Below are 27065 nucleotides of genomic sequence, written 5' to 3' on the forward strand. Positions count from 1 at the left end.
ACCCTCTAACAGTTTAGTCTCAGGCTCACTTGCAGCCACCCCCCGCTTTCATCGGCCCCTTTTTCATCACTAGAATTTGCACACAACCAACCAACCTTCCAAGCTTCCTTCCTCCCCACCCACCCAGGTACAGATCTTTGCTTACTTCAACAAAGAGGCAATTTTCCATCGTTTGGGATCAGACATTTTATTTACAGCAGTTTTAGAGCCAGCTCTGGCAAACGTCTCCTCTTTCAACCGTGTGCACCAAAAACCCTTTTCTTAAATAAAAAACCCTTCCAACACCTACTTTTGACCCTCCCCAAAGGAAGTGAACAGGATGACTATTCAGCATAAAAGGACCAACTCAGAACTACTTGCTCATGGGTTTTGGTTTCATATTGCAGAAACAAAAAATAAGTTGCAAAGCCACTCCTTTCCTTGGTCTTCCCATAAAACATACCCTAAGAGGTAGGCCAGGGTATACCCAGTTTTGCACATCAGGATACAGAGGCACATAAGGTGAAAACACTTGCCCAAGGCAATCATGGTTCCAGCGGAGAGAGACTACAGACCATGGTCTGGTCTCCCTCAGAGGCAGGAGCAGGCCAAATAAAGGCACTGGAGGGTTTATAACTACTCTCGGTCTTCTGCTACCTTCTAGATCTGAGAACTCTAATATGGATGGCACCTGCTAGGAATCTATAACTAAAGTGACCATGTGCAGGAATAAGCCCACCTCCAGCTCAGAACTGAAGATGTCCCTGGTCTGAGCCACAGAGGCTCCTGGCAACCTGCTAAGTGTGACCTGTGGGGAGGACAGAATCCACTGGGCTGGCTCTTTGTGGGTGCTTCCTTAACACTAGAGTACACCAGAGCATTTTACAAAGAAGGAACAAGTATTGTGGCAGCAGAATTGCAGGTAGAAAGTCCCCAGGTCCTCTAAGGGAGAATTATCTACATACTATGAAACAAACATCAGAAAAGGCAGGGTATAAAAAGACAGAAGTATTTCTCTTTTGCTTTTATAACCCAAGAAAGAACACAGCCCCTGACTGATGCTTTCAAATGTCTGAACGTAATTCCTTCCCATTTGAAAAGCAGCACTTCTGATTTTGAAGCCCAGATTTTCTGACATAATACTTCATAGTAAAAGCAACTGTCCCTTAGGAGACTGGGTGTCAAGATCTCATCAGCTGGTTCCTCCAACTTGCAGCTCACAGTTCCCTCTACCAGTAGATGAAGCAGGCTGTCACCTGTAGAAATTCTGGCTCTTTCAGTGCGATGTAAGGAAAACCTGATTGCCAGATTGGGCCAAAGGGGGCCCACCTAGAGCCCTTGCCTATTGGGATGCCCCAGCAAGTGGTCTTCAGAGGCATTTACTGCCCCAATCCTGGAGGTAGTGTATCGTAATGAGTAACCACTGGAACTCTTTGTATGACTTCTGTTCTTTTTAAGCAAAAGCCAACAGTGCTAACCTTGAGTAATTTTAAACCAAACAGCTGTGAAATCATGGATGCAGAAGGATGCTGACGAGAGCAGCAAATCATGTTTAATGAGCCTGGATCTGCCCCTGCATGGAAATGGTGGGTACTAAACTTCAGAGCAAGTGCTCGGAACAGACAAACTGGGCGGCTGGGGCTATTTAGGGGACACTTAAGTGATCAAGGATTGCAAGGAAGCAGGCGTGTGCAATTTGAAGCTAAGCCCCAAACATCTGCAAAACAACAAGAGATGCCAGGAAGAAACCTCTCGGATTGTGCCAAGTTTGGGCCAGAAAAATGTACTGGCTTGGCCTCTCAGGTTCTCAGGACCAGGGTCTCAGGGAAGCTTCAACTAATGAGGATTTTTAAGGCACCAATTCTGTGTAGAGAGGGAGAAGCAGCCAACGCTGCTGGGCTGGCAGGCAAGGCTGAAAGTCTCGCAAGCATTGCTTTACTGGGCAAGAAAAGCCAGAGAGAATGCATAGCGTTTGAGGTCAGGCCCCCCCACCAGCCCCACCTGTTTGTCTGCAGCAGCCCCAACATAAAGAATGTCAACCACAAGCACAAGCCTTTGCAACGCCCGCAATGAAAACAAACATCAGAGGAAGGTGTTGACACTGTGAGTTGCATCCTCCGTTTTCTGAGGGACTGTAAGTCAGAGCAAAACCAAGATCAGGGATGTCTTAGCACAACCAAATCTTGCAGCATTCAGTGGTACAGCTGCTCGGCTACTTTCAGGCACCTGTCAATTCCACATCCACTGTGACGGGTTCCCTTGGCTGAGGCTACTGCTCCACCATCCATCCATCCATCCATCCATCCATCCATCCATCCATCCATCCATCCATCCACCCTAAGGAAGCAGCATCCAGCAGGCCATGTGGTCCCCACCAGAGCAGCCTCACAGGCTCAATGCAAAGCAGACTCATTGAAGGCATTGCAGAAAACTCAAAATGGGACTCCAGGAGCAACTCTCCTCTTCCCATGCAGATCCTCTGAAAGCAGCCCCAGCAACCCAAGTCTTTGACAGGCAACCCATCTCTGTTTTAGCCAAGGCAAGACCCAACAAACAACCTTCCCCAAGGGAGACAAAGCGGCAGAGCAGGAATCCAGCCTGCCAAGTCCTTGGCAGAACATGGATTCTGAAGCAACAAACAGAAAGCGGATTAAAAGAGCACAAAGTCGGAACAGATTCACTTGATGACTCCTTTGCTAACAAGCCCAGGAGGAAGAGAGGTAGCCGAGGATAAAGAGGGCCTCTCTTGCGTCCTCCTTCTGGGCACACAGCAGGTTCAGGCTAATCGTGGCTGGAAATGGCTTTTCCCAGGCCTTTCCCTTCAAGGAAGCGACCTTTGGGCTCGATGCTCTGCAGCAGCCAATGAGGGTCAGAACAAGGGGTCTGTCCCCAAAGGAGGAGGAGAACCATGCGGAAGTGGTGCTGAGCCACACAGAACATGACTGCAGGCATAAAAGCAGGGGCGGGGAGGCAGGCCATGGCTCAGTGGGACAGGCACATGCTTCGCCTGCAGGTGGTGTGGGATCTTCAGGTAGCAGACTCGGGCAGAAGTGATGAGGAAGGATGATCTACCTGAGGCCATGGAAAGCGTGTCTGTCTGAGCAGACGACACAGCCTTGGGTGGACTGAGCAGATTCCGTTGTTGCAAACCCAGCACAGGAAACTACCAGCACACCCAGACAGAGGCTGCCAAGCAGCCATGCCAAATTTCACCTTGTGGAGAACTAGAACTCCAATTTTTCTTCTTCAAAAGGCCAGATCCAGAAATCGGGAACTCAAAACACAACAAAGACTCAGCGACGAAATGAGACTTAGGCTTCAGCACCAAAAATTTGAGGTTCTTCCAAAATGTTGGGCCCCGAAAGAACTTCTGACCACTGCTGGGGGCCATCCAAGTGCCTGCAACTCATTAGAAGGGTGTTTTTCCTGCTGGAGTCTCGGTTCTTGAAGGAGAAGAAACTTTTCTGCACCGACAGGGCTTTGAGCAAAAACCACAGACCGATCAAGCCCAGCAGTTAGAAACAGCAGTGCCATTTAGTCCTCAAAGAGCTGTCCAAGCAAGACTTTCCTCTGACTGGCAGTCAGCTCGGAGGGTGCTTTTTCCTGGTCCAGAATCTGGCCTCTCCAGCTCTGGGCATGGATTGCCCTTTCTGCCATTCCCAAGAGGTGCCCACAGCCTCCCCCCCCCCCACGTGCAGCTGCTCAGACTCCAGACTCGCGAAGGAACCAAGGAGAAGCAAGAAAGTCACCCGCAAGAGAGATGCCCAAGGATCTGGATCTAAGCCGCACAGGCCCGCAAGTGTTCTCTTTGGAAACAAGGGGCAGCTCCCTATGTATTTCTCCCGCCCCCCACTCAGAGACCAAAAGGGCCATTCCCCAGTGATTCACTGGCTACCCACAAGCTGTGAGTGGCAAGTGAGATCGCGGCGTCTCTTTGTGGCATGGGAAGGCTCTTCCTGCAAAACAAAAGACCCGGCAACCGCCACCAAGCTGAAGACTCATCTTTCGTGCACCGCCCCCCCGACTCCATCACTGACAAACCCAGGTGGGGGAGACAGAGAAAACAATGGCTTGGCCCACTGAGTTCTGGGCAGCGCAAGAATCTCCCAAAGGCTCTCTCTGCAGCTGCGAGGGGGGAGCACTTTGCCAGAAGGTCCCTCTTCCTCTCGTGCTACCTGGACTGAGCAAGGATGAGCTGCTTGAACCACTGGCTGACGGCACAGTCCACGCGCATCACCAGGCCGATGCCCAGCAGGAGGAAGACACTGCTCACCATGAAGCCCAGCGCTTCAAAGAGGAACCTGGAAGCGGAACAGAAGCCCCAGGTGAGGAAAGTACCGCAAAGGCTCCACATGCGAGAGGCCCCAAATTTAACACTTAAGGGAAGAGGGGCACACTGGGGAGGGGGGGCAGCTAGTGAAGACACTACAGGGGCAACTGGCCTAACTCAGGAGCAAGTCAACTACTCATTTATGTGCTGGGTGGTAGGGCTAGGCGATATATGGTCCAAAACCGCTTTGAAGTCCATATCACGAGACCAGTTTCATAATTGTTGACCTGGCAATATATTGAGAATCATGTGCTATGCAAAAATCACAATGTGGGAAAAACTGTGAAGCCTGCCAATGCGTCTCTTGATTCCTGCAGTCCCTGTTAACTGCTGGCTCAGCGCTTCTCTTTCTCGTGCAGCGAATCTCAAGGGCAGGTGCTGGCAAAAATCCCAATGCAGGAAAAACCGTGAAGCCAGCCAATGTCTCCACGGAGCTCCATCCTTATTTCAGACATGGTGATACATCAGCATAGCACAAAGTTTAGCTGGCGATTTATCGCAATGTTGAAGACCAGGCATCGCCCAGCCCTGCGAGTCGGTGGGTGTGATTAATCACCCTTCACAAGCAGAGCAAGCAGGAGGTTGACCATGAAGGTGGAGGGACGGCATCTGCTAAGCTCTCAGAAGCCAGAGGCAGCATAAAGGGGACCTTCACGGCTTTACTGAGCTCCTCTCTGAACCCACCACCCCTTGGCTAGAGAAAGCAGCCTGGATTGTGCCAAGCAGGCACATCAAGAGTGAGAGCAGCCTATCATATATGAGAAATACTACTATAGGACTGGATCACACTGAATAGTATTGAATGGAAGAATCTTACATTGTTTTTGTCACTGTCTTTGTTTTGTCTTTTTCCTTTTCTTCTGTTTGTTTCTTTTTTTATATGTAGAGATGTAAGGTTATTAAATCTGATATTATTTGATTTATGTAGTGGTTATTAATGCATATGTCTGTTATCTATGTATTTATTCGTATATTTGAAATTAAAAAATTAAACTAAAAAAAGAGAGTGAGAGCAGCCTACAGCTGACAGAACTCTAACTCAGACCACCCAGACCAGCCTTGCAACTCCGCCCAGCAGAACCTAGGCTCTGAAACACCCAACCCTTTCCCTGCCAGCACACGGAGGGGACTGAGCTCCAGAGCCACAGGACACTTGCCCAACTTACTTGGGGGCAAACACCTTCCAGACCATAAGGTGCCTTCTGAGGATGATCGCTGCCAAGACACAAGCCAGAATCTATTGGGAAAAGAAAAGGAGGTCAGGCTGCAGGTAAACCTCCTGGCCTTCATCCACTGTATCCTCACATGCACACCCCCACCAGACCCCATTGCCGCCTCTCCCTCCCTCTCTCTGGCTTGCAGAAAAAGGCCTCCCCCAGTGTTTGCTTCCAGGCACGTACCTGAACCCCCAGAACAAGCAGGTACTTGAGCCCCAGCTGCAGAAGCGCTGCTGAAAACTTCTCTGGGACTTCCCGGAGCCTCATCTCCATCATCTGCTCCTCCCTGTCTGGAGGTTCTGCCTTCGACTTCTTGCCCTTGGAGGTGGAGGGCATTTCACATACGAATGGCCAAAGCAGAAGCAAAGGGCAGCCGGCTACCTCGAGGAAAGGAGGAAGAAGATAGGGGGGGTCACTGGAGAGAATGCCAGGGACCACCAGCTGATGGAACCCAGAGGAAAGAAAGAGGAGAGAAGATAAATCCCTCTAAATCAGTGCTTCCCAAACTGTTTCGGGGGCCCACCCGCTTGGTTCCATAAACGCATCCCCAGCACCTACTACCCTACCCTATAAAAAACATTATTCAGAATAGTGTTTTGCACAGCCCACTAAGGAAGAAAATAACACAATACAATTCAAAACAGTAACAATTAATGGCAAATTTATTCAGAATCCAAGTAAAACTATTCAGTTTAATAAATTCAATGAAACTGATGAGCTTGATCCAAGGATATCAGCTTTTTGAAGCCTGGTAGCCAGTTACACCTCTTTGCCTCCCCGCTTAAGAAACCCCAGCGCCCCTGCCAGTACCACCCACTTTGGAAACCACTGTGCTAAGCAATCCATGGGGGGATTATGCCCCCCCCCCACTTCAGCCAAAAAGACTACCAGGATCCAGGTCCCAGCAGACTCCACCCTGCAGAGGAAGTTGGAGGCACTCCCTATTTTGGTTTATTTAGAAAAAAAAACCAGACCACTTAATCAGAAAATTCTCCATGTGCTGTTTTGATGACTGCGGCTTAGGACCCTCGTACCTACGGGACCGCCTCTCCCGGTATGACCCACAGAGGACATTACGGTCCACAAATAATAACATATTGGAGATCCCGAGTCACAAGGTGGCTAGGCTGGCCTCGACCAGGACCAGGGCCTTCTCAGTACTGGCCCCGACCTGGTGGAACGCTCTGTCCCAGGAGACTAGGGCCCTGCGGGATTTGTCATCTTTTCGTAGGGCCTGCAAGACAGAGCTGTTTCGTTTGGCCTTCGGACTGACGCAGTCTGACCCCACGGTTACCCTCCCCTAAGGTTTTATTTATAATGGTTTTATCTTATTCGTAGATTTTTAATTTTAAAATTGAATTTTAACATTGTATTATTCTGTTGTTTTAACTGAAATGTTTCTTTTATATTTGTGTTGATATTATTTGTTGTTAGCCGCCCTGAGCCCGGTCTTGACTGGGAAGGGCGGGGTATAAATAAAAATTATTATTATTATTATTATTATCAATAAAATGCAGATGAAATAAGTAAATATGCAAAACAAGCACAATTCTGGGTAGGTTTTCTGAAATAAAGATGTTTTAAGCAAGTGCCTAAAACCACGTGTGGGTGCTTGCCTCATATCAGTTCCCATCCGCGGCAAAGCTAGGGAGAAGCGTTTGAAAAGCAAAAGCCAAACTATGTTAGCAGATGCCGGGTGGGGGGCATCCCAGTCTTCTCTTCCCCATAAACAGAAGCCCCCCCCCACACACACCTATCACCCATGCCAAGATGCTGGCGATATTCCAGGAGCCACTGTGGGCCTCTAGATGAGGAGTGGGGCGGCCATGTCTCTCCGGGTGCAGCTGCACCTCGACTCCCAGCACCCCTGACAAGTGGCCACGCTTGGGAATTGGAGTCCAGCAACGCCTTGGTGTCCACAGGCTCCCTGCCCCTGGTGTGGATGCCAAGTCTTCATTTGCTACCCAATCCTGAGTCTTAGTGCTAAGCAGGCAGCCTCTGCCTAGTCGCCCTCCGCAGTCACTGCTTCTCTTACCTGGGGGTCAAAGGAAGCCCCATTCATGCTCTGCCTGTTGCGAGCATAGAGCACTGCAGTTCGGAGAAACAGCCTTGGGGCCTTTCCTGGAGGCAGCAGACTCACCGGCAAAGAGGATGTGGGAGGCGAAGGTGTTGGCCCCGACCAGGAGCGCCGGCAGCAGGTTGGTTTCATGCCCCTGCTGGAAGCCGACAAAGGCTGCGTTCCAGTGGATGGCCGGGAAGACTGGCTGGTGGCCTGTGGCATAGAAGAACTGGGCAGCCGCGAGAGCCCAGCCGATGAGGGCGTACCAGGGCACCACGAAGGGATCTGGGGGTGGAAGGATGAGAACCGTCAGCGCCAGCAAGGAACACGACGCGGCAGAGCTTCTACGGTGGGAACCAGAATTACGTTCAACTAACCTACCCCATCAGTGCAAGGATTTCCACTTGCCTGGCGGGACTCCCCCCTCCCCTGCCAGAGGTTCCCAAGTATTTGGGGGCCACCGCCCTCCCCTCAGTTCCATAAACTCATCCCTAGTGCCCCCCTACCCCACCTTTTAAAAAGAGTTACTCAGAATAGCAGTTTGCATGCTACACTGAAGAAGGTAACAACACAATAAAATTCAAAACTCCAATAATAAATTGCACATTTATGCAAAATCCAATGGAGAGGTGGGGAACATCCCATTGCACAAGCAGAAATCCCTGGCCTCCCATGTCCTAGTCTGTCACTCTAACCCAGGCATCCCCAAACTTCGGCCCTCCAGATGTTTTGAGACTACAATTCCCATCATCCCTGACCACTGGTCCTCTTAGCTAGGGATCATGGGAGTTGTAGGCCAAAACATATGGAGGGCCACAGTTTGGGGGTGCCTGCTCTAACCCCTGCACTACACTGCTTGCTTTGCAGTTTCTGTGGCCTCCTTCTGCTCCCCTCTTCCCTGGGACCTACCCTGCAGATTTCTAGGGCACCATTAGGCCTTAGCAGTTAACAGCTGGGCCATTTTTAGCTTTTGCCATTTCTGACTCAGGAGCGGAGATCCAGGGCGGTGCCCTTACTCACCAGCCTGCGAGGAGGAGGAGGAGGAGGAGGAGAGAGCCACGGCGCAGGCGTGCATCCAGAGCAGTGCAAAGGCCTCCAGGAAGAGCAGCAGGAAGGCCAGGCTGAGCCGCTCGCTATGCAGCGTCATGAAGAGAAAGCCCAGCAGGGCCAGGCAGATGAGGAGCGCAGCCGAGTAGACGCTGCCCAGCCCGTAGGCGGCCACCGTGGCCCTGCTGCCCGACTTGGCCTGGTCCAGGCGGCTCTTCAGGGACTGCTGCATCCGCCGGTAGAGCTGGGGGATGACGTGCAGGAGCTCCGCCTGGGAGCTGGGCGAGACGATGGGTGCCTCGGCCGGCTCCTGGCTGTCGCGCACGAAGACGGTCACGGGGTCCCAGAGGACCAGCAGGAGCCCCACCAGCACCAGGCCAAAGATCCCCTGGGGGAAGGCCACCAGGGCCAGCTGCACCCAGGCGTGCAGCTTGACCAGGGCCTCCTCGGCCCCGGAGGTGATGGCCCAGTAGCCCCCGATGCAGATGGCCAGCAGCGGGAAGCCCCAGCGCACAAAGAGCACCGGGGCACTGGGGCTGTTGAGGTTGCCGTAGTGGCGCAGCCAGCGGCGCACGCCCCAGGCCAGGCAGGCCAGCACGGCCAGGCAGAGGAGGTAGCACGAGTTCTTGGCCCCCGGGTCCTGCAGGCTGGAGAGCGGGGCCAGGAGTGTCGAGGAGCGGCAGCAGGGGGTCTCCTCGCGGCACTGCCGGAAGAGCGCCGAGAGGCGGGCACAGGCAAGGACCACGCCCAGCAGCCCCAGCAGCCGCAGGGCCGAGGGGGAGCCACCCTCCAGCCGCCCCTCCCAGTGCAGGCGCAGAACCAGCAGCAGCACCAGTGAGGCCAGCAGGAAGGGCGCCACCTGCGCCTCGGCCACCACGAAGCTGTCGGAGAGCATGGCGCCGCAGCGAGCCAGTAGGATGCCTCCGGGCAGGCCCAGCCCCGATGCCCGCAGCTTCTGCCTCAGGCTGGTGCCCGCAGAGGGAGAACAAGCACTGGCTGCATGGCTCCTGCACAGCCGCTTGGCCCAGCAGTGCCAAAAGAAGCCGCACTGGGAGGCTGCTGCTCCCCAGGAGGAGAGCAGGACAAGGTCCACAGCGGCCCAGCCCAGGAGGTGAGCCAGGGCTGGCAGGGCGACCCCCACCACACCCCAGAGGACGGGGTAGAGGAGGAGGCGGCGGTAGGAGAAGCTCAGGCCCGAGGCCACTCTGGAGGCAACGTAGCACAGCACGCAGGAAGACGTTAGCAGGGCGCAGCCAGCCAGCATGCGGGCCGGGTGGAACCGGGCCCAGGATTCAGCGCAGACAGCTCTTGCCTCCTGCAGATAGCGCCGGAAGCGGCCCCGGAGGTGCTCCAGGTGAGGCAGAGCAGGGCCCCCAGGCTGGGCAGAGAGCTGCTCATGCTCTTTCATGGCAGCAGAGAAGAGGTCCTGGAGCTGCTGCAGCTTCTCCGCCGATATGTCCTGGGCTGCCCGCGAGTAGGAGCGCAGGAAGCGGTCGACCTGCAAAGCCAAGGGTTTCCATCACTGAGCGCAGGAACACTCAAGGGAGGGGGAGGATAGGCTGGACTCTAAAGAGCCTTTCGCCTCAAGATCTGGCCGCTGAGCTCCTCTTACCTGCCGGGCGTTGATGCTGTACGCCGCCAGCTGGGCGAGGAGCGAGGAGGCAGCGTCTCCCTCTGCGCCAAACAGCTCACCCATCACTTCCCCGATGTTGCTGTACGGCACCGGCACCCCCAGCAGCAGGGCCAGCGTGGGGACCAGGTTCACCTGCGGGACGGTCTCTGGCTCCTGGAGGGAGGGAGGAAGCAAGGGGTCTGGCTGCTGAAGGGCTCCTGTGGCAGGTGGCAGGGAGTACAGCACCCCGTGGGGACCCCCAGTACCCCACCCACCCACAGCAGGCAAGCAGCACCAGGAGCACAGGAAGCTGCCTGGTACAGAATCACACCACTGGCTCCATCTGGGTCGGTGACGTCTGCACTGACTGGCAGCAATGACTCTCCCATCCCGGCCTGGAGGGGCCATCGGGGATTGAACCTGGCGCCTTCTGCATCCAAGACGGAAGCCAGGCCATGGAGGCACAAGCTTTTTGCCTTCTCAAAAGCCTCCCACCTTCTCCCCACCCGGCCAGAAAGAAGCTGGCAGGCAGCCATGACCGCACTCTTCAGCTCTAAAAGGTAACAAGCCTGAAAAAGAGCACGGGGGGGGGGGGGGGAGAGAGAGGGCCCCACCCAGCACCAAACTCCTTTCCCAAGCGCAATTGGCCAAGGGGTTATTTGCACCAGTTGCAACAAGCTCTCCGCCACCTAAGAACGTAATTTAGAGCCTGCTGGGTCCGGCTGATGGCCCATCTAGTCCACCTCCTTTCTCACAGTGGCTGACCAGATGCAAAAGCTGTTGAAGGGCAACAGAGAGAGGGAGAGATCCTGAGCCTGCCTCCACCTGGCTTACCTGAGGCGGGTGGCTCTGGAACAGCTGGGCTTTGCTGTACACAAAGAGGGCTGCGTTGACCTCCTCTTCGCTGTCTCCTCCGTGGTCCCCAGTCCCCGTCATGCCGTGGTCCCCTGCTACCAGGAGCAGCGTGTCATTCGCCAGGTGGTCAACCAGTGACCTGTCCATCAATAACACGGGACTTCAGCCACCTTCCTGTGCCACCAGATGCCCCCCACAGCAAAGTGAGTGGGCACCAGCCATGTTGTTTAGGCAGGACCTTCAGGGGCGCCTGAGCCCAAAGGGGGAAGTGCAGGCTTGATGGGGGACTTTCTGACTCACGGCCTGAGATGCTCTCCTGCAGCAAACCAACTCTGGGGCTTAACTTCCAGGGTGCAGGTCCTGGGGGCTCAAGGCCAGCTGCTTCCCTTCCAGGGAGGGCCAAGGCTCAAATCCTGGTTGGCTCCAGTTGCCTCCAGGGGGTCCCTCAGAGTCTGCATCAGAGGCTCATCCAAGAGCTTCTCTATATGGAGCTCAAAAGCTCACGTTTAAAGGGACATTGACACAGCTGTCCAGGACACATGGTGCCCTCCAGGTGCTATGAACTACAACTCCCACCAGAGTCATGCTGGCAGGGCCTGACGCACTTCAAAACGTCTAGTGGGCACCAGGTTGGAAAAGGGGGCCCTAACATGATGCAAACATCCAAAGACCCGGTCAGCTGCAACTTTGAGGTCCCCAAGCAGCTGGAGCCAAAAGCAGAGGAGGGAGAATAAAACAAGCAGGAGAACTCTCACTTTTGCCCCTCCCAGTGCTGGCCAGGACACTCCACATTCCTCTGGAAGGCCCAGCTGCTGTTCAGTGTTCCATCCTGCTTCAATCTTTGGCACACAATGGGCTGGTGCTGAGAACGCAGGAGCGCCCCATAACCCGAGAAACCAGCTCACCTGAGCATGTCGTTCATCTGTGAGAGCTTCTTGGCCATTTCGGAATGGTCTGGTCCATGCTTATGGCCACAGTGATCAACGCCCAGGAAGTGGGCAATCAGCAACTCCCACTCGCCACCATCCACTGTGCCACCACAGAGAAAGGGAGAGAAAGGGAGAGAAAGGGAGAGAAGCGTGAAGATTTGCCCCTTCCACTCTGAGAGGCAGCCAATGTTTTTTCCTTCTCTGGTGCACTTTACTGAGGGCTGAGAGGAAGAGCAGGAGCAGATTTCTCCCCCTCACCCTTCAATGCAGCAGCTCAGCACACCTTCAGACAGGGGTCCCCAGACTACGGCCCGGGGGCCGGATGCGGCCCAATTGGCCTGCCAATCCGGCCCGCGCCGCCGCCCGCCGCCACCACCTGCTCTTACGGCGCGCAGCGCGGCAACACTCTTCCGGGTCGGGGAAAAAACACCGAAAATCCTTTGTGCGCATGCGTATGGGCCTCTCCCGACCCGGAAGAGGTCATTTCTGGTGCACTTCCGGGTCGGGGGAGGCCCATACGCATGCGCACAATGGCTTTTCGGCGCTTTTTCCACCCTGGAAGCGCGCCGCGCACTCCCCCGCCCTCCGGCCCACCGCGCAATCGGCGCGGTGGAAACCGGCCCAAACGCCGGTAAGTCTGGGGACCCCTGCCTTCAGATGTGCTCAGGGCCAGGCCTTGAAGACACAGGGAGGAGGCAATGAGGGGCAGGCAAAAAGCCAGTAGACTTTTCAGACTGGCGAGACTCCCCCCTCCCCTGCAGGGGGTGACAAGGGCTGGCGGAGGATGAGTGGCTTCTCATTGAAAAAACATCCACACAGAAAGGATTTCATTGTGGGTGAAGAAATTCCATTCATGCAATTTGCAGAGCCCTGCTTAGTGCAAAACAAGTCATTTCAAAAACAAAATTCGAGGAGGCAGCCTACTTCCCTTTCTAAAGCTGACATAAATTCAAGCTAAGGCAATCTATTTTGAAACAAGGTTTTCCCATTCAACACAGACTTTTAATTGTTCAATGTTCCCCCTTTTGCAAAAAAGCAATTTTGAAGAAATCTTTAACAATTTACTTTAGAATTTATCTCCCTCAAGCTAGGGCAATCCATTTTGAAACAAGGTTTTCCCATTCAAAACAGACTTTTAATTGTTCAATGTTCCCCCTTTTGCAAAAAAAGCAATTTTGAAGAAATCTTTAACAATTTACTTTAGAATTTTGAAACAAGGTTTTCCCATTCAAAACAGACTTCAAAAAGCAATTTTGAAGAAATCTTTAACAATTTACTTTAGAATTTATCTCCCTCAAGGGTTCTGGCTGGCGCAAGGGGACTCGAGCCACACCAGAGCCTGGAGCCTTCAAGGCCACATAATCCTTCAAGGTTATGGACAGAGAACCTGTCAGTCACATTCTTGCCTTTTTGTAGGGCAGACAGAGGGCAGGCCACCCCCAACAGGCCTCTCGCCTGGCAGCAAAGCGGCCCTGCCTGCTCCACCTGAAGTTTCCTCCAGCAGCCTGGCATGAAAAGGGAGCCAAGAACTCCGGCCCGAGACAGCGGCTCACCTGTCTCATACAAATGCTGCAGGATTCCATCATCAACAGTGTGAAGATCCTTCACGTTGAAAGAAGGGAAGAAGTACGAACGGTAGAAGGCCTGGGGGAAGAGCCCGTCCCAGGTGTCGTCCCCCATGAATACAACTCTTTTCCCTGCAAGGGAGGGGGAAATGAGAGAGGGGGTTTTAGAGCACAGCAATGAGCAGGTCACCAAGTTAGGGAGCCAAAACCTTGTCAGTGGAGCCCAGGACCTCCAGGTTCTGTTTCTCTTGGTTCCTTTCTAGAGAGCTCAGGAAATTCATCCTCAGAGCCACTCAACCAGAACCTTCAAGGCCCAGGAGGGATATGAACACAGCTCAGGGGAACAGCGTCACAGAGTCACTACAGATCAGCCCCTTTGAGCCGATAACACAGCGGTGCCGTTTCCACCTGACAAAAGTTTGGGTTTTCTAAAAAATATATACAGTATATGGTAAGAACTGAAAGCCACAGTCTGCTTTCCTTGAGGTGTTGAGGCAGCTTCAGCAAGGATATTGTTTATAGTTTCTACATTGTATGTCACTTAAGAAATTTCTTTTAAAAATATTAAGCCATTTATAAATGTGCTAAACAAACGATCAACCAGGACCCACACCATTCCACACATTCCATGCCCACATTCTGCCTTGGTAGCAAATGCAGCACAAAGAGACCCCGCCACCTCTTGAGTTCTCCCTGCTGATTTGAGCTGGTGCTCAGTGTATGTAGCCACAAAAGAGGTCCCTGCATCACCAAACCACAAAGGTAAAAGTCCCCAGAATATATAAGACCACATCAAGAATTAGCTCACTGTCAGTTTTGTACTAATTTATTTCCCCATGTATTTCTGCAGTAGTCTTTTCAGAGTAAACTGTCAGTCGGAAACATAACAGGGAACAAACCTTTATACAACTTCACCGCCTAGTCGCTTTAGAGGCCATTTCCCCTCACCACAAGCAGCCAGGCAAGTGACAATTGAGACGCCGGGATGACATGCCATGAAGTCATATGCCCAGCCTAGAAGGATGGCTGGCCTACCGCCAGGTCTAGCTACTGCCTCCAAACCACAATATACACCACATGAGAGGGCCCTGGCTGTCATGTTCCGCATGTCAAAGCAACCCTATCCGAAGTGGAGCCAATCTGAACTCGCCAGAGGCTTCTTCCCAACCTCAAACATAAATCTGCCCGCTCTCAACTCCAGAGTCATATCCTACAAGGAAGTAGCACATGATGCAAGTCTACACCAGAAACATAAAAGGAACCATTTTGTCACTAGCACGTCCCGAGAGAAAAACGAAAGAGCAGGGAGAAGAAGGCATCTGAGGAAAAGGAAAAAAGAAATGAAGAGGAAGAAAGCACTTCTCTTAGTCCAAAACAGCTAGAATAAGAGAGGCAAGGCATTCTGCAAAGAGCCTGCCCTCACCGCCCCCTTCTGGAGGCACCCACCGTTCTGCGCCAGCTGCCAGACCAAGTTGTCCTCCTGGATGGCGTAGGAGGCGAAGTTGCTGCCTGCGTCAATGAAGGTGGGCAGGGAGCCGGTGGTGATGCCCTTGATGCGCTGCATGGTGGTGGTGGGAGGGTCGGCCCGGAAGCGGAACAGGCGGGCATGTCGGGGCTGCAGGCTGGCCAGCTGGTGCAGGAACCCCAGCTTGTTCTCGTAAGGCCGCGGCTCCCGCCTGGAGGGGTCGTACTGGGCAAACTCAAACTTGAGGGCATCAATGATGATGAGCACAGCTTTGGGGAAGCGCCTTGGCAGCCAGCAGGAGCCAAGGGGGGCCCTGGTCCCTGGCAGGGAGGTGGCCAGGGGGTCCGAACAGCTGCTGCGGTTAGCCAGTTCCACACGCATGAGCAGGAAGCCGCTGGTGAAGAGTCCGATGGCCGAGAAGAAGAGGAAGCAGGTCCAGGCGAGGAAGAGCAGCACTGGTACTCTCTGCATCCTGCAGGGAGGGAGAAAGGAGAAAGGTCTGGTGAGCAGCGGGTGCCCCTCACACCCCTTGGGTGCTCAACGTCTACCGGTCCCACTGGTGTTTTCGTAGGAACAAGCAGCATGACCTGCGTAAGACGTAATATAACACAAATCATCGCCTGGGCGAAACATGAGATAAACGATGCATTGTTCTACGTTAGCAATGTCCAACTGGTCAACCGCAATTGAGATGCAGATCACTGGGGTGCTCCAGGTCGATCACTGGAGTTAAGGAAGTGATTGGCCAGCTGCTTGCACCGCGCGCCCTGCACCTGGTGCTATGTCCCATTCCCTCTGCTGGCGCTGCTGTGAAAGCTCATTTCCCCTGCATTGGTGGCATAGGGGTGGTAGCTCTTAGGGCTGTGAACTGCAGGGTGATCATTTTTATGGAATCCTTTGCCAAAAAAACTCAACTGCTCCGTTCAATCCCTCCCCCAAAAAACTGAAGAACTGAGGTCACACCTCTTGGCAATTGTTCCTAAAAAAAAGCTCAACAACTCTGCTCTCACCTGCTTAAAAAAAGCTCAGCAAATATGGGCAATGACAATGGGTAGATCACTGCCCATTTTATTATACTGGGAGTAGATTGCAGTCTCTAGAGAGTTGGAGCTGCCTGCTCTACCATGTCAACTAAAGGCAGGCACCCCCAAACTTGGCCCTCTAACTCCCATCACCCAAGCTAACAGGACCAGTGGTCAGGGATGATGGGAATTATAGTCCCAAAACATCTGGAAGGAGGAGTTTGGGGGTGCCTGGCTTAAGGGGTTCGTGGCGGGCGAGGGACCGGGGCTCTATCCCTCCCTTGGCCGGCCGGGGTGACCTTGGGCTGCCCCTCCCAGCTGCCTCCTCTGCAGGGCTGAGGGTGTCGCTGTCAGGGAAAAACCCTCCCCGGCCAGACGACGCCCCCCCCCCTTGGAGGAAGGCCAGGGCGGGAGAAACACGCGAGAAGGGGCCCCGCGGGAATCTTGACCGTCAGACGCCTTTGGCCAAGGGACACCGACAGGCAGCCCTTGGCCCGGGGGGGGGGTGGCCTTTGGGGGAGGGCGGGGGGTCAGCCCACTCCCCACCCCCAGAACAGGCCAGGACCCACGGAAGGAGGGGAGGGAGGGAGGCCAGGACCCACGGAAGGAAAGAGGAAGTGAGGGGACCCGCACCTGCCTGCTGAGGGGGGCAGACTCCGCTGCCCGCGCTGTGACCTTCCTCGGCCCGCCCCTCCTCTTCCTCTTCCTTTTCCTCGTCCGTCTGGACCCCCGGAGCCCGTTGGGGGGGGGGGCTGAGGCGGCGGCCCCACCTGGCGGCCAGGGGCGCGTGGGAAGAGCGGCGGAGGGAGATCCAGGGAGGCCCTTCCGGGCGGAAGCGGAGGCGAGCGAGAGGAGGGCCAGAGCGGCGCGAGCGCGCCACTGCGCGGCCGGGAAGAGCGAGGCTCGCTTCCTAGCCGGGTAGACTGCTCCTGCGACTGGAGGCCGAGGCTCACACCCCACCCCCGGTTCTCCTGCTTGGACCTTTCTTTTCTGCCTTAAAAACGATCGCTGTAAAAAACATGTCTTCATAATTCCATAAACGTTTATGTTTCCCTTCAATGATATTATTCCCGTTTTAGCTGTTCCTGTTTCTACCTGTGTAAGCCCCCTTGAATCCCTGTCAGAGGGGAAAGGCAGGTTTAAATAACTATTGTAATAATAAGTAAACCATGTCGAGGTTAGTTAGTTTCTACAATCAAGCAATGTATAAATTTGATCAAATGAATGAATGGCAGCACTCCATCAATTGGGTCCACCGCGTAGTGTGCTTGACTTAATCCCAGTGTCTCTGTATAAGAGCATTAGCCAGAGTCTGGCTGCTGGGTGAGGCCAAAGGGCCGCAGCATGCTGCTCTAACAGTGGCCAACTTGACGCCTCTTCTGGGAGAACCACACAAACAGGACTCAAGCACGAGCAATCTTCTCTCCTGCAGTTTCTAGCAAATGGCATTCAGAAGCATGGCTGCCTCAGACCGTGGGGGCAGAGCAGAGCTATCCTGGCTAGTGGCCATCCATAGCCCTCTCCTCCTCCGTGAATTTTTCCAATCCTCTTTAAAGCCACCCAAGTTGGTGGCTATCACAGCCTCTTGTGGGAGGGAGTTCCACAGTTTAACTCTGCACTGCATGATGGACTTTCTTTTATGCCTCCTGCATCTTCCAACATTCAGCTCCCCTGAGTGACTCTCCCACTGGGCTCTACGAGAGGAAGGGGAAGACTTCTCCCTGCCCAAGTCCTCCATCCCTTGCGTAATTTCACACACTTCTGCCTGACTCACTCTATGTGGGAGAGTTAAAAAACAGGCACACCTTTTTAAGCTCTCCCACATTAAGGGGGCACTCCAGCCTCTCACTCGCCCTTTTCTGCACCTTTTGCAACTCTGCAGTATCTTCCCCCAGGTGGTTGTTGTGAGGATAAAAGGGGGAGAAGTCTGTGGGCCAATCTGAGCAACCGGGGGGGGGAGAGGTGAGATATAGATGCAGTAAACAAATAAACAGATAACAGCAGGTTTGTGTCATGTTGGTCCTCCTTGTTCATATCCCGGAAGCTGCTCTTTACCCAGGACCTGGGATCCCTCTGAGTGACCAGAGATCTTCTGCTTCTGCAGTGGGCAGTTTCGGACAAGCACAATTGCAGCAAGGATGTTTTGCCACCTGGAGCTCATCAAAGGTCCACCTTATTCTACCCATGTATTGACACTGGGTTCAACGATAGAGCTTGCATTTCACTTTTTTTCTTGATTGCTTTAGTGGCTGTTTGTGGTGTGGCGTTTTTAAATTTCCTAGTAGGATGGAAAGGTAGTGCAGGAGAGGGGCTCAGAGATACCGAAGTCAAAAGGATGTCCCAAGAACAGCAAAGTTATTGTGTCCCTGAACCTCTCCCTTCACCTCTGGCTGAGCCCGTTTTCCTTTTGTGATGGTGCATCGAGAGCCCCCAACACTCTCACTGGGTGTTTCTTGTCCACTCCAACCTTGAGCTCAAGGCTAGCTCACACCAACAGATATTCCACACCACAGCTAGAAAACCTGGGTGGGAACGGATGGCAGATCCTATAGCAGAGGGCACTCAGGATGTGTCTCACTGAAGAGAGAAAGGCACAGCAGGATTGCCACTGAGCAACAGGCCTCTTCCCCAAGCAGACCGAGCCCTGCCCGGATCTGGTCATGGTGCGATGAGGAGCTCCAGCTGCCATGCAGAGCTCGCCCCCGAGGCTGCACAGGAGATGGCAGAACGAGGGCAAGAGGTGGGGAGGGACGAAAGGGGCAGGCAGACGAACAGTAACCAAGAGCCTTTGTCCCAAAACCGCTGGGGTGGAGAGTGGACCTGCCCCCAGCCTCACGGCACCCCCAACCCTTCTTAGGCACAATGGGGCAGGGACAGTTTCCTGCCAAATTCCTCTACAGGTTCTTTGCTCCCTCCACAGGATTTTGGGCCAATGAGCCTAGGGCCTTCATCGTCAGTCCAAGAGCAGGACAAGGGGAGACGCTGGTTCCTGGCCATCTCCTTTTATTACATGATTAAATCCAAATTAGAAAATAATCCAAAGAGGGGAAGGACAAGAGTCCAAGGGGGGGGGGCTTCTCCGTTAGCTGGCGCTTGGCTGCTCCTGCTCAGTGTACTCTATGCTTGGGGGTGGAGGCGGAGGAGGGGCCTGGAGGGCGGGGGGAGCTGCAGCTTCCACGGAGGCCGCCTTGGTGGGCTGGGGTTTGCTCAGGGAGCCATAGATTCCCATTGCCTGGAGAGAGAGAAAAGGGAGGGAGGGAGGAAAGGTCACAGCCCCACAATATAGCACATGGCATGGATCACACAACACAGAAGTAGCTGGAAGGATCTGCCCTCACTCTGCCCAGCAACCCAGAGTTCAGGCTGTTTCGCATTCTGCAAGAGGACCTCACCCTACCAGGCCCCCCACGCCAACCCCCATGGGGGAACGGAGCCTAGGAGTGGATGGCAACACACGGGTTATGTCGGGGGTCAGATCCGAAGCAGCCTCAACTTGCAGGTCCAAAGTCAATTGTTGCTTTCCCGCACTGCAAGGCCCCTGCTCCACTAAACAGCCAGATCCTAGGCAGAGTTTGGGCTCCTGAAGGGCACCAGCTTCAATGGTGTGAGAAGCGCCCAGCTCTGATGGGATGCCTAATGGAGGCTCCTGGCCTGAGGTGAGGCTTCTCTCCACCAGGTACTTCCTGTCTGCCTACCTCCCCAACCCCTGGCCAACAAGGAAACTGCTGGATTCTTGTAACCTCAGAAGCCTAAGTAGCATCTGTATGCAAGCATCTTTTGCTCTTGCAAAGTTTGACCCAAATCTCCTTCCTTCTTGGACCTGCACCCCTGCAAGCTCCTGCCCTAAACTGGTGCCAGCAGGTCCCAAGGCGCCCGCCTGCCTCCAGGCACACCAAGCTCACCTGGCCAACCATGCTGGAGATGTCTCCCGTGCTGGAGGGCAGAAGAATGGTGTTGGACTCTTTTGCCAGCTTGGAGAAGGCAGCCACGTACTGCTCAGCCACAGAGAGAGATGCTGCACTGTTGCCATTCTGGGAGGGAGGGAGAAAAAGGAGAGGAAGCGAGATGGTACAAAGTTTGCTTTGCAAGCCAAGCACTTCCATCTCCTCTTGCCCAGACGAAAGACAAAAAGGAGGCGTTTGGCACATCACATCTCCTTCCTCCAAAGGAGCCCAGGGTGGCAACTTAGCCAGAGGTCGGCTGCTGCAAGGCCTTAGAAGAGCCACTCCAACCTGACGCCAAGTGCATGCTGGGAAACTCCCTCCCAAGGGGTCTCCCCAGGCAGGTGCTTCCCTTGAGGACCCCTCCCCCCAATCACCTGCTGTGCCAGAGCAGATGCCACGACTCGGATCGCTTCTGCTTTGGCTTGAGCCTTCACCAGAATGGCGCTGGCCTCCCCTGGGAAAGGAAGCAAAGGGTGTCAGGCAGGTTCAGGGGAGTCCCCAAGAACATGAACCCCCCCCCAAGTAAAAAATGGGCTCAGCTCACAGCACCAGCAGTGCGGTGACTTCCTTTCCCTTCCCCAATTACTCCAGACACCCCCTGGGCCCCAGATGCTCCCCCGGGTATAGGAGCTAGGAAGAAAATGAGGCAACCTGGGATGCCCCTCCCCAAACCACCTGGAAAGAAGCCCCGATTCCCAAGGGGTGGATGATATCCAAGCAGAAATAGGAGAAAAGGGCACCTCCTATGCGTCAGGGTTCTGCTGGACCAGGGGAAACAATGTCATCTTTGGTAGGTTCTAGATCTCAAGGTATCTAGATCTCAAGTCAGATATCCTCCTTCAGGGGTAAATTGCCAGGCCTGCTCCACATGACAGCTCCTTATTCCTTGGCTGAGACTCCTGGCTGTTTCCCACTGCACAATTATCTTTTGCACATGTCCGCCTGCTCATGTTTCACCTCCTGCCCCCTCATCCATTCATCCCACAAGCACCAGCACTAGAGGCTCCGGGTTATGGGGCAGAGGAGGAGGGACACAGCCAGTGACCTCGGCTGACAGCCTCAGAGGCCTCCCTGCCCTTCTCTGCAGAGGCCTTTAGCCAGGAGAGGCCTCCCGAGGTTACCGGAAGCCTGGTTGATCTGCTCCGCCTTCTCCCCCTCAGAGGCCAGGATCTGAGCTTGCTTCTTCCCCTCCGCCACATTGATGGCCGACTCCCGGGTCCCTTCTGACTCCAGCACGGTTGCCCGCTTGCGCCTCTCAGCCTCCACCTGGAAGGGAAAGCGCTGTTTGTGAGAGACCGGCCAGCCTCATGGAAGAAAAGCCGTGCGGCCCAAAAGAGACGAGGAGCCCCAAGGCGCACAGAGGGTGCGGGTGCAGAGCAGAGATCATCACTTCCAGGATCCTCCCTGGAAAATGGCTCCCACGTCATAGGTAAAAAAAGTCCTGCGTTCCAGACCCTGCGAGGATGGGACCCACGCCAGGAAGAGAGAAAAGCAGCTCTGGCATTCTGCTGAGCTGAGCTGAGAGGCACCGCCAGGACAGACCGCGGAATCACGTTTCCAGTCGCCAGCCAGGTAAGAGGAAGCAAGCTGGACCACGGACGGAGGAGGCAGAGGGAATGGCAGTCTGCCCCCACCCCACCCCCTGGCCTCGTGCCAGGCTGACCTGCATCTGCATGGACTCCTTGACGCGAGGAGGCACGTGGATGTCCTTGATCTCATAGCGCAGGCACCGGATGCCCCAGTAGTCTGAAGCCTGGTTGATGGCGTCCACGATGCTGGCGTTGAGGTTTTCACGCTCCTGAGTGGGGAAATGGGGTGCCAGTGAGGGGGACCCAGAGGGCCTTGAGCCTTAGGAAGAGCAAAGGAAGCTGCCTGCTTTGCCCCAGGCCAGCCACCGCCTGCTCTGACTGGCAGCAATGCCTCTCCGGAGTCCTGGGCAGGGAAGGGCCTTCCTCTCCACCCCGGACCCTTTTCAACGGGAGATGCTGGTGCCTGAACCCAGGACCTCCTGCAGGCAAAGTATGAGCTTAGCCTCCGAGCTGTGGATTCTTTCACAAGCCTGGCTGTTCTCCAGCCCTTGCTGCCTGGGTGCTCTCATCAGCCAGAGGACCTGGAGATTCCGCAAAGCAGGCGAGCACCCCAACTTCACCCAAGCCGTGGCACACGTGGCACACGGGGCACGCCTGAACCTCCTTGTATCATGCAGTATCCACACCCTGCAAGCTCTTTCTCTGCAGCTCCCCCAGAAACCCAGTCTTCCTCCTGCGCACCCCATGCCGCCGCCCCTCCTGTTATACAGCCCTGGTCTTCCACAGAGCTCCTGCCCGCCCCCTACCACCCTCCAGTGCCAGATGCACACCCCAGACCTCACTAGCCACCCCCACCCCCCGCTGCACCTCCCATCCCGTGGCTCACCCGAAAGACTTTATCGAGGGTGAGCTTGCCCAGCTCAGACCTCATGGTGGTCTGGGCAAGCTGGGTGACGGCGTATTCAGGGTCCTCCACTCCATAACTGGCCTAGAGGGGGGAAAGAAGGAGGCAAAGGGATGGAACAGGGAGGCAGCCCTGGCTGCCTGACACTCCCAGGGCCTGGGTATCAAGGGCCAAGGGAAAGGCCTCACCCCCCTCCTGGCCCCAGAAGATGGCAGAAAGCTCAGCAGCCATCCCCCCCCAGACCCTTCTTGCCCTCTCAGCTGCATACCCCCAAACATGCACAAGGATTACAAGAGCCGACAGGATGGGGTGGTGGTAGAATCCTTTTATGTGCCCCAGAAGGGCTCCTGGCTTGATTGGGTGACAGTCCGTTTCCAGCCCCTGCCTGCCATGGGAGGTAGTACCTTGTAGGGGTCCATGACTCGCAAGTAGAGGACGCCATCGATCTGGAGGGTGACATTATCTGCAAGGAAACAAGGAGCAATTTCATGAGAACAAGGCAGAGGGTCCACCGCCCGCGAGAAAGATACAGAGAAGGCCCAGCAGCAGGGAAACGAGTCAGCAAAGACATAGGCTCAAGCAAGTGCAGGTACTGTACAAGCAAGTTTTCCCAACCAAATAGCGAAGGTCCTTCCAACATAGAGAACAGAAAGTGAGGGAGAAAAGAAAACTGCATAAAGATCTAGGCCTCCCCTTGCTCGGAGAAGGGTTAAGAACCAGGCAAATGCTCTACAGACATCTGATCAATACTTTTTGAGGTAGACCAATTCAATTTGCAGAGGCCTTGGATGAACACGGACAGACAAAGCTCTCTGCTCACACATGTAACTATGCAAAGGGAAACTAAAGAACCTGGGTTTGCTGGCCTAGACAGAGATGGACCACCCCACAAATTACCCATTCCCTGACCCACTCCAGGGCCGGCCCCCAACTCATCCCTGCCTGGCCCTTCCACTCCTTTCCTCCCCAGCCAAATCTTCTCACCAAGGGAAACAGCCGACTGCTCTGGCACATTGATGACGATTTCCTTGAGGCTTTGCACGTAGCGGATGCGGTCGAGAAGCGGGATGAGGAAGTTCAGCCCCTGGCAAAAAGGGTTAGCAAAGGGGAAAGTGTTTCTCCATACAACTAGTTATTCCAGATTGCTGAATTACCTGAAAGCTGAGCTTACATTTCACACTGCTGTAAACCAGGGGGGTGCAGACCCTGTGGGCCTACACTTCTTGCCTGACTTGAGCTACCACCAATCCCTGGGGCCAGGCTCCTATGCCTCCCGTTTTAAAACAGCCTCACTGTTTGCCCGTTTGGTTCCCAGGATTAATTTAAGATGCTCACGCTGGAGTTTAAAGTCCTGAATGACATAGGTGCCAAATACCTGAAAGGTTGCCTCCATCCCTACCAGCCTTCTCAGGTGTTAAGTGCTGCAAAGGGACTTCTCATGGTAGTTCCATCACCCTCAAAAGTGCAACGAATGGTGACCTGGGAAGAGGCTTTCTCTGTGGCAGTCCCTCAGTTGTAGAATTCCCTCATCACAGTGCTGCATCTAAGATCTGTCATAGAACTTTTTCCACATGCCAAAGAAACCTCTTTATGTTACCTTTTGACACAATATTTTTGTGAGACACCCCTCTTCAGTTTTGTTTAGTTGATCCTGTGCTGCTTTTGCTTGGAATTGTTTTACTTGTTTACTTTCCCAAAAGATATCCAGTTATTCACATGGATGCAACTGATCAATCCCACGTACGTTTCCTGTTAAAAACCGCCCCTTTGAAGGTGCTATTTCGAGACTGAACTTCAGGGGGTATTTTTGACAGGAAAATAGCACTGGAGGGAAGGGTGAACTTCAGTACAAGACACTGTCCCTGGAACTGGCACTTGCTACTATTTCTTTTTAATGTCTGGGAGAAACCATCACATGGTAAACATGTAACCCTGTCGTCTAATCTAGTGTCAGCATTTGTTTGTCTTTAAAGGTGCTACAGGACCCTTTATTTCAGTTAACAATGACCTCAATCTCCGCTACCAGCCCAACCTGCACTTTCTACTTTCATCCAATGCCAGGCAACACACTCTGCTTCCGTTTTGCTTCCTTTCCCTCCTTCAGAAGAGGGACCTCCATTTTGGCACTCTTGTGGGTTTTTTGTCCATTTCTCTACATAGGAAATCCAAGGACACCCTAACTCTAAAAACCTGTAAGCCGGGCTGCAGTTTAAACCCAGCTGGCACCCCACTGGTTCCTTAAAAGTTGCCCTTTGCAGATCCACCCCACACCCCGATTGCTGAAAGCAGGACTGGTCCTTACTGGCTCCAGGATGCGATGGAACTTGCCCATCCGCTCCACCACCCAGGCTTCCTGCTGGGGCACAAAGAGGATCAACGTGTTCATAGGGAGATTGGAGGAACATCTCTGTGGCACTCTGGCCAGCCACACTGTGGGCACCGGCCGCCTGCTGCTCTGCAAAGACATTTGGAGGAAAAGTCTGAGAGTGTGCAGAGAGAAGACTCCACCAGCTGTTGGGGGGAAAACACCAAGGAGCACGCAGGCAAGTGAGCAGAGGTATGTGCATGGGCCCACCCCAAAGCTTCAGGCAAGTATTGGCACGAGTTGCCCCATTTTAGGACCCACCTTATTTTTTTTAGGGTTGCTTCAAATTGCTTTTAATACTGTGCTTTAATGCGGCAACCCACCCTGGGACCTTAAGGTGAAGGGTGGGTCATATTTCTGCATTTCTATCCCACCTTTTTCTCCAAGGGGCTCAGGGTGCCATATATGTGATTCTCCGCCTCCCCGTTTACTGCCCACTACAACCCTGTGTGGTAGGTTAGGCTGAGAGGAAGTGGCCGAGCCCCGAGGTCACCCCAGAGGTCTTAATGGCCGAGTGAGGGCGATGTGAACCTTTGCCAGGCCACAGTCCGGCACTAACTATTACATCAATTAGTAAGTCCGGCACTAACTATTACAACAAACAACAAAAAGTGGGTCTAGAAAAGCAACACCGCCCAGGACCCTTCCCCTAAGACTTACCACCTTCTTAGCCCCCTCCCCCCGCCCTGCCATTGCTCTATGCCTCCCTCAAGGAGAGCAAGGAGGCGCCCAGTTGCAGGAGGAATGAGGAACCTCCACCTTTGCCCCCTCTGGCTGCCCCACTCCCACCGGCTCCAGAGAAGGAGGCCTGCAGCCCCACTTGCCCCAGCCCACCCTCCCACCTGCAGCCTTTCCTAAACATCTCCTCCAACGCCTCTCCCGGGTGCTTTTATTTGAGACCCTTAGGATCCTTCAGCCCAACTCCAGTGAATAGACCAGGCTTCCTCAAATTCAAACAGATGTTTTGGGCCTACAACTCCCATGATCCCTAGCTAGCAGGACCAGTGGTCAGGGATGGTGGGAATTGTAGTCTCAAAACATCTGGAGGGCCGAGGTTGAGGAAGCCTGGAATAGATCCATGGAGATCCCTGAGGCGAAGAATATGTTTTCGAAACAGAGGCATAAAATGAAGGGAATGACCCCCCCCCTGGCTAGGGTTGCAGGGGCCCCTGGGGCCCCTCGATGGAGGGCAAGGTCTCTGCCCCGCAGAAGCAGCAGAGGCAGGAGCAGCGGTGCCCCCCTTTCCCAGGGGGCCCCCAACCCCTTTCCCCTCCCACCCCCTTCCCCCGTCGCCCACCTCCCGGAGGAGGAGCCCCCGCGCGACGGCGACCCCCCGCGCCGCCCGCAGCGCCAGCATCTCTCCCTCGCCGCGCTGCCTCGCCTGCCCCGCTCTGCGCACGCGCCGCCGCCGGAAGCCGGTCCGTCCCCGAAAGCCTTCCGCCCGGCCCGGGAGAGAGGAGCCACCAACGCGCAGCGCCGGCTCCCGTGCGACTCCGGCGGCACCTCGCGCGCGGGGGACGGGGCGACCTCGGCGCGGCCTCTGGCTCGTCCCTCCAGGAGAGAGGCAGCATCTTTGCGGGGGAAGTAGAAACGGGGCCAGGTGGTGCCCCGGCCTGCGCCGTCTCCGCCTCCGTCCCCCATCCGTCGCTCTCGCCCCGCACATGGCGGCGGCGGCGCCGCGCCTCCTGCGAACGGGAACCGGACGTTGATTCCCTCGCCGTGTCGGCCGCTACGGCTGCGCGGGGAGGAGAAAAGCCACGTGATCGAAGCAGTTCACTTGCGGAACTCCCTGCCACGGGAGGCCGGGCACTTTCACGGAGGAGGCGGGCGGTGGCTAGATTGTGGGGTCTCATATATGTTTCTTTATCCTGTTTTGTATAGGGCATGACTAACGCCGTCTTGCTTCTGTAGAAATTGCTTGCTGAAATAATCCTGTGTGCGTTTAAAACAGGATTAGGCAAACTCGGCCCTCCAGATGTTTTGGGACTACAACTCACATGCATCATCCCTGACCACTGGGCCTGTTAGCTAGGGATGATGGGAGTTGTAGTCCCAAAACATCTGGAGGGCCGAGTTTGCCTATGCCTGTTTTAAAAGGCGGCTGGTTTCTGTCTTGGCTCTTGCAAGTGAATCTGTCAATAGATTATGGCCCCCAACGCTGCTAACTGCTCTTTGAAGTAGCCTAGACTATGCTTTGTTTCCTGTGAAAGCCCATTAATCAGCCTAACTGTCGTTATCAGCTT

General features: G+C 54.5%; 2 protein-coding genes across 4 annotated transcripts; both read right to left on the reverse strand.

Annotated features, from left to right (window-relative positions):
• Nucleotides 1-171: 171 nt before the first annotated feature.
• Nucleotides 172-16881, reverse strand: PIGO (phosphatidylinositol glycan anchor biosynthesis class O). 2 transcript variants are annotated; one of them, XM_088653319.1, is made up of 11 exons: nucleotides 16718-16881; nucleotides 15040-15530; nucleotides 13582-13725; nucleotides 12005-12128; nucleotides 11079-11238; nucleotides 10245-10418; nucleotides 8606-10130; nucleotides 7667-7870; nucleotides 5710-5903; nucleotides 5476-5546; nucleotides 172-4280 (listed from the first exon to the last, which is right to left on the reverse strand). In XM_088653319.1, exons 2-11 carry the CDS (start codon nucleotides 15527-15529, stop codon nucleotides 4151-4153), a joined length of 3216 nt encoding a protein of 1071 aa, XP_088509445.1. In that variant the 5' UTR covers nucleotide 15530; nucleotides 16718-16881; the 3' UTR covers nucleotides 172-4150. The 2 variants fall into 2 exon arrangements, with proteins under 2 accessions (XP_088509445.1, XP_034956628.1); XM_035100737.3 differs by having other exon boundaries at nucleotides 16714-16881.
• Nucleotides 16882-19066: 2185 nt separating this feature from the next.
• Nucleotides 19067-26215, reverse strand: STOML2 (stomatin like 2). Of its 2 annotated transcripts, none has more exons than XM_060280412.2 (10): nucleotides 26120-26215; nucleotides 24760-24907; nucleotides 23442-23541; nucleotides 22862-22920; nucleotides 22440-22541; nucleotides 21688-21822; nucleotides 21146-21290; nucleotides 20399-20478; nucleotides 19983-20111; nucleotides 19067-19312 (listed from the first exon to the last, which is right to left on the reverse strand). In XM_060280412.2, the coding sequence occupies exons 2-10, from the start codon at nucleotides 24841-24843 to the stop codon at nucleotides 19163-19165; spliced, it is 984 nt and encodes a 327-aa protein (XP_060136395.1). In that variant the 5' UTR covers nucleotides 24844-24907; nucleotides 26120-26215; the 3' UTR covers nucleotides 19067-19162. The 2 variants fall into 2 exon arrangements, with proteins under 2 accessions (XP_060136395.1, XP_034956759.1); XM_035100868.3 differs by having other exon boundaries at nucleotides 24760-24912.
• Nucleotides 26216-27065: the final 850 nt, after the last annotated feature.

The sequence above is a fragment of the Zootoca vivipara genome, chromosome 10, assembly GCF_965207765.1.
Source record: "Zootoca vivipara chromosome 10, rZooViv2.hap1.1, whole genome shotgun sequence".
In the NCBI taxonomy this organism is placed as follows: Eukaryota; Metazoa; Chordata; class Lepidosauria; order Squamata; family Lacertidae; genus Zootoca; species Zootoca vivipara.